Below are 7,050 nucleotides of genomic sequence, written 5' to 3' on the forward strand. Positions count from 1 at the left end.
ATTAACTTACCGTATTGAACTAAATACATATGTATGATGTATATCCATCTATATGATACACCATATTTTTAGTAAATTGTTTTATTATTAATTATCAAATCCTCATCATGCACGAGTGGCACTCTTTTCTCATACCCCGCCTCCACTTTATTGGATAGTTTTTCAATTTGATATGAGAACTTTCTGTAATTTGTTTTCTCAAAGTTCCCTGATGCAATTGTGAAAGCTTTCACCTAATTTTTTAAAGCTTTCAAATTGGGATTTTCAAAGTTTTCTTATGACATTTGAAAGCTTACAGTTGTTTTGAAAGTTCTTCAATTTGTTTCGGAAATTCTTTCTATTTGTTTTTTGAAATAACTCTAACGCCATTTGAAAGCTTATAACTAATTTTAAATTTCTTCAATTTGATTTAAAAGATATTCAATTTGATATATATAGCTGATGCAGCTGATGCAGTTGGGCAAGGCACATCCAGGTGACAAACGGTGCATAGAAATCATTATTAATTTTGGTTAATGATAAATTACACCAACCCTACTAGATTTTCACCTAATGCTTATCATTAGTATTAAAATACTAATATTATTAAACCCAGGCCCAACCAATGGTTTGTTGCAGTCAGACTGTTGAACCATAAACCAGTGACCTCACCGGTTCCGTCTCGGGTCCGACTTTTCATACTGTACTTATATGGCCTCGTAAAGCCACGATCTCTTTGCGTCGAATATTTATCCCGTCACAAGCCATGTTTAGTACTCGATAATGTCACCTATCGTGGGTTATTCTTCTCATAGCCATCTGCAGTTACCAAGCACGCTGTGTCCGCCAAGGCATTGTGTCCATATACGTATCCATGTACGCGAACGACCAGATGGAGACATGGGCTACACTTCGCCGTCTGCGAAGACGAACTCGACCCGGGTGCCGACTTTTTCAGCTAGCTGCAGCCTTGCCGAACTGATAGGAACAGCATGAAAATGTCCACCATCACAGGACCTGCAGCCCAGCAGTCACTATTCAATACTCAATACTCACTTCTACCTCATCTGCGCCACTGTTTCAGACCTTGTACTCTGTAAGTGCACACATACATCGCCATCGGCAGGTGCTATTTGTGTACATATTATAAGCAGCACTTCAGCAGTAGCTAGGTAGGTAGCTGCCGCCGGCTCCGAGGGAGAGTTGTCGCCAGCCAGGGCGGTAAACGACGTGCCGGCGGAAAAGGCGTTCCTCGAACGGTCAAGCGGCCATTTCGAGATCTCGGACCTCGACCACTGCCGTCGCCTTCACCGTGCACCATGTCCGCCGCAGCAGGCAGCAGCTCATGCACGACATGAGCAAAGTGTGTGTGGCCGGGGAGGACCTCGCGACCACCACAGCGCTGCGGTCACATACTGGTTGACGAGGCGGGCAGCGAGAGACAGAGCGAAATTGACCGTGAGAACAGAACCGACATCAACGTCGGTCAGTACGGATGGACGGATACCGGCCCCAGGGGGACAGGAGTCCCGGTCGCTGTCTATCTCGCGCGCAGGTACCGTGACTCCCTTCAATACGTACGCCTGGACCATCAATACACGTCGGCCGAACTGACACTTCACGAGGTGTGTTAAGCGCGGCCCGCATGTCGGCCGGTGAACCACGGCAGCCGGAAGAGTTGTCCAGCTGCCGTACCGGCGACAGATAGGAACCGTTACGACATCTCTTAGCTAGCTGCTATTTTTTTTTTACAGATATATACTAGGATAGAAAAGTGAGAAGATGTTAAATAAGAGTTAGGTGTTAGCTTTTATTTTATAGATACAGAGAAAAATATTAGAGATCTAGTTATCTCTTGATAAAAAGATAGCTCTAAGCATAAAGCAAATCTCGTCTTAGCATCTCACTCTTATGTGATACATAAGGAATTGAGAATGATATAATCCGTATAAATTTTGAAAAATATGCTCTGATGGTCAGCTAGCTCTAACGATTAGAGCTGCATTATAGGAGAAGGTTGTGCAGAGCTTGCGAATCCTGAGCAACAGACAGTTGCAGATGCATGCTAATCTTTAATCTAATCATCATACACTCTAGCTCTAGCAATCGAACATCTTTATATGACGCGGAAACTTGAAAGTACTTGATTGAGTAGAGGCCATTAGTAATGGATGGTGACTCGGGCAGTGCAGGGATGAAATGGGTTGGTGAAGATCGTTACTAATGTCGAGGTTGTAGACGGCGGCGGTGAAGACGATATTGGCGTTGTGGCGTGAACGACAACAAAGCCTTCGTTCCATTGTAGCGTCCTTAGAATTGATGTAGGGTTAGGAATATCGGGATGACCTTGGCCTCGTGAGATCATTTTAACTCATGAGGCTCTGGTATCTCCTTTTATATGTGGCGTTGTGTGAAACATTACTGCAAGCAAAGAGTTGGTTGCGTCGTGGGTGAGTGAGGACCATGTCCCCTTTTAATCTCGGTTTCTGTTAGGATTTCATTAGAGAAGTCGAGATCAATTCCAACGGCAGACTCCTACCGCGCTAGGCAAATGGGGTAAACTGGTAATGGCTAAAGCTGCAGCGACGAACATCAACACGGAGATGCCGAGGGAAGGTGGTCCACGTAGAGATCCGTTTTACAGTTGAGGAGTAGTAGCCTAGTAGGTCAAGCAGTGAACCAAGGGCCAAGCTGATTCATCTTCGGAAAACAATGCTCTTTGTTTTCTCATACGTGAACGGCACCTACCACACCGGTGACAGTCCGGCACATCACGAATGCGTCGATTCCATCGACTTCGATTCGATGGGACTTAACGTTCGCGTATGAACTTTTTTTTCCCAATCACTTCATGTATGAACTGGGAAATGAAAAACCGTATAGATTTATGCATGCATGATTTATCTTAGTCGTTCCTTCCTTCGACTTGATATTTATATATCCTTTAATTCTTCTTATTTGTCGTATATTATTTCATCTATTTTTTAATATGAATTTAAACATAACTAAACAGTCTTAATAAGTCACGCGTGGCATGTCCAGTGAAATTTTCCCTTCCATGTATGAACATAACAATTTCTTTTCAACGCTGAGATTACTCTTTTTTACTAGCGTCATCAAAAGGATGAAAAAGGAAATAAAAAATCAACAAAAAGAGCCCTAAAAAGACCGTGTAATGAAAGCTCTAGGAAAGTATAACTCCTCAAAGTACAGACTACAAAAGGAAAGAAAACGAAAGCGATCTTGACGGGGGAAAAATGCATGCATTTCTTTCTCTAATCGCCATCCTCCTCCTTCCTTCCCGCTTCCCTGTCTTAGCTTTTGCCTTGCGATCACTTGCCGAAAATGCCCTCGCTGGTCTGCACGCTGCTTGATACAAAGAGGCCTCACTGCACAGAGCCCTCTTGCTCATTTGCCCCTCCTCTTCCACTCACCCACACCAAGCCAGAGAAAGAACAAGAGCAGCAGCAGCAAGAGGAAGAAGAGGAGGAGACCAACCAAAACCATCGGTATCAGATCAGTATTATTCCACAACCTTGTAGTGAGGAATGGCTCCGAGCTACGAGATGGCTGCCTCCATCTTGCTCTGCGCCGAGGACAGCAGCAGCATCCTTGGCTTCGCAGCAGAGGGCGAGGAGGAGGTGCTGGTGCGGAACAGGAGGAGCGAGGAGCCCGCCATGGATTTCCCCGTGCCGTCGGAGGAACGCGTCGCACTTTTGGTAGAGTCGGAGGCGGAGCACATGCCCAGGGAGGATTACGCCGAGAGGCTGCGCGGCGGGGGCTTGGATCTCCGCGTCCGGATGGACGCCATCGATTGGATTTGGAAGGTGGGTTTATTGATCAATGCGAGCTATATTCCTTCTCTCAACGTGGCCTTGCACATCGATCCAGTGATGAATCTGACTGTTAATCTCTCGACAGGTCCACACGTACTACAATTTCAGCCCTCTCACTGCGTGCTTGGCCGTCAACTACTTGGACCGCTTCCTCTCACTCTACCAGCTTCCGGTAAGAATCGCTCCTACGAACTGGAGTAGTACGTACTACCTCTTGGTTCTTGAAAAATAGTAACGGCAATCAGAACCTGCGCCATTTCAGTGTTTCAGTGCCAGTAATAATGTGTGTCTCGTCGTTTCAGGAAGGCAAGGCATGGATGACACAGCTGCTATCCGTGGCGTGCGTGTCCCTGGCTGCCAAGATGGAGGAGACCTCTGTTCCTCTATCTCTCGACCTGCAGGTGAAAGAGAGACGCAAAATGCAGATATTACACGTTTCAGCGCGCCCCGATCGCATCGCATTACGTCCATCTGATCTGAAACTTCGTTCTGATCACAGCTGGATCCTGTCGATCAGGTCGGGGAAGCACGGTACGTGTTTGAAGCCAAGACGATTCAGAGCATGGAGCTCCTGGTCCTGAGCACGCTCAAGTGGAGGATGCGAGCGGTCACTCCCTTCTCGTACATCGACTACTTCCTCCACCGGCTCAACGGCGGCGATGCGCCACCCAGACGCTCCGCCCTGCGATCTGCAGAGCTCATCCTCTGCATAGCTAGAGGTAATTAGCAGCAAGAAGTTCAAGCAGAGTTTTATAATAGAAACTTTGATCGCTCTGGATCGATCTGACGTTTTCATTATGCATGTATGCTTGCAGGGACACACTGCTTAGATTTCAGGCCCTCGGAGGTCGCCGCGGCCGTCGCCGCCGCCGTGGTCGGAGAAGAGTACGCCGTAGATATCGACGAGGCTTGCACCCACCGTGTACACAAGGTACGCGTGTGACCGAGCCATGCGTCCTTCTGTTCTCGCAATTTTTGTCGTCGGATTCAGCGTCTTTCAATGCACAAACGTTACCCCATGCATCGAAGTCGTAGTTTTGCAACCTGTATTGTCGCGACACACTGCCGAGATGCGTGAACCACATTTATTGTAGCCTCGCGCGAGCTACTACTCGAAAGCTTGGCGATTAATGCTTTGTTGCTTTCTGCTGCTGTGGTTGCAGGAGAGGGTGTCGCGATGCCTTGAAGCGGTTCAGGCCATGGTCCTGATGGGCACCGTGCCGGTGCCACCTAAACCTGACGGCACCAGAAGAGCCTCTTCTTCCTCTGTGCCGCAGAGCCCTACCGGGGTGCTTGACGCCGGCTGCCTGAGCTACAGAAGCGACGACACAACTGTTGCCGGCTCACATGCAGCTGCTGTCGATGAGAGCGAGAGCTCCCCGGTTGTTAGCAGCAAGAGGAGGAAGATTAGCAGATGATTAGCACAATGATGGATAGATAAAAGTCTCTTCTTTGCACTGATCATCACCTCCTTGATAAAAGTTTTAAGTGTTTTTGATCGCACTGACTGCCGTTTCAAAGAGCCTGAAGAAAGGCGAAGGAAGGGCCGCCAAAAGCAGTGCATTTTGGACATGACAATTGAGCAAAGACGGTCTCGAATAAAGAGGGTCGATCTGATGTGGAGAAATGTGCTGATTCATGTGCTTTTGCTGTATGCAGCCACAATGGTGTTCCCAAAAAGAGCAAAGGTCTTGCAGATTGACAGAGCTGAGTCGACGAGACGACCAAAATAAAGGCAGATGAGGTGATGGTGACACACGTCAAGGACTAGGCACTGACCTGCGTTTGTGTTACATAGCTCTGCTTCATTAGCTTTGTTCTGTAATTTCCGACCAATTTCTTTTATGAAAAAATCCAGGGAGAAACAAACAATCAATTCTTGCGTGAAAATAATCGCTCACTGGTTGAACTCCACGAAGGAGCAAAACAAAGAAATGAGACAGAACCCATAAGAACAGGAAGTGGGTTTCCGTCAGGGGTTATGAACTATCAACGTCACCAATGATCGGTTTCTTTGCTATGTTCTCACTAAGACTACCTCGCTGCCACCACCAAACATTGTTTGACTGCTTGTCTGCATAGACCATGGAATTCGCTACCTTTTAGAAAATAAAATAGAGGCGACATTGTCTGGAGGAACCTCGGGAACACAAGCATAAAAGTAGCTCTAGTGCCATACAGTAGTGTTTGAGAATCTGCCTAAAAAAATATTTGTTGATGCAAGCTTATGGTCCTTTCTTAATTTGGAGTAGTTATCAAAAGGGCTAGTAAGATTATTCCCTGATGAGTTGGATTTCTTTTCAGGTGACACATTGCTTTGTGTAATCGTGTCGTGCTTGTCATATGTTGCAAGCAAGGACACTTAACTGCTGATAATGCAGTACTTCCAGACAAGCATCACTGTTAACCAACAACAGGATACTGTTCAGTGCCCACTTGAAGCTGGTTGGCTGGAACGATGAAATTACTCCGTTTGTGATATATATATATATATATATATATATATATATATATATATATGTGTGTGTGTGTGTGTGTGTGTGTGTGTGTGGTGGTGGGGGGGGGGGGTATGTGGTTATTAGGAAAGAAAAAGAGAGCACCAACAAGGATCAAAATAGTGGTGGCTGATTAAAGAGGTAAAAGAGCATAATTTTTCCTTCTTCTTAAATGAAAGAGCAGTGCTTCTGCTCATGGCTTCAAAATTAAAGAGATGAGTTAGTTTTAGTTTTAGAGAAGAGATAAATTAGTTTGAAAGATCATATCAGTAAAGATACGTTAAGAGCGTAAGAGCGTCGGATTAGGAGAAGTAAGTTGGTTTTGGTTAGGATTGAGTTAGAATTGACAGTAAGGAATAAACAAGTTGTAATCAGATTGTGACTATGTAAGTTGACAGGCTGAATATAATTGGTAATAGCTTTGTATTAGAAATTAATCAAGCAAGAAGAATTAATTTAGTCTCCTTTAATATTTTAATTCTCTCTCATCTATAGTCTAATATCTCATTTGTAATAGCTGACGTCGTCTGGCTATACTCTGTACGGATGTTTACCGGTTATGATCCCAATATAACTAAAAAACTCATCTACCCTAAAAAAAAATCTGAAAAGAGCTATATTTGCTCGAAATTTGATTTTCCGGTTTTGGTACCTAAGAAAGAACACCAAGATCCACTTAGAGGCCATCACATGCGTGTATTTATGGCCTGGGTCGGCATTGTATAAGGCTGTGGCCCCTT

At 45.4% G+C, this 7,050-nt stretch overlaps 1 protein-coding gene across 2 annotated transcripts; it reads left to right on the top strand.

Moving 5' to 3' along the window:
* Window positions 1-3,408: 3,408 nt before the first annotated feature.
* Window positions 3,409-5,813, top strand: LOC133897399 (cyclin-D4-1-like). Of its 2 annotated transcripts, none has more exons than XM_062338127.1 (6): window positions 3,409-3,806; window positions 3,901-3,987; window positions 4,118-4,216; window positions 4,315-4,534; window positions 4,631-4,746; window positions 4,979-5,813. In XM_062338127.1, the coding sequence occupies exons 1-6, from the start codon at window positions 3,528-3,530 to the stop codon at window positions 5,231-5,233; spliced, it is 1,056 nt and encodes a 351-aa protein (XP_062194111.1). In that variant the 5' UTR covers window positions 3,409-3,527; the 3' UTR covers window positions 5,234-5,813. The 2 variants fall into 2 exon arrangements, with proteins under 2 accessions (XP_062194111.1, XP_062194112.1); XM_062338128.1 differs by having other exon boundaries at window positions 4,333-4,534.
* The last annotated feature ends 1,237 nt before the right edge of the window (window positions 5,814-7,050 follow it).

The sequence above is a fragment of the Phragmites australis genome, chromosome 17, assembly GCF_958298935.1.
Source record: "Phragmites australis chromosome 17, lpPhrAust1.1, whole genome shotgun sequence".
NCBI lineage: Eukaryota > Viridiplantae > Streptophyta > Magnoliopsida > Poales > Poaceae > Phragmites > Phragmites australis.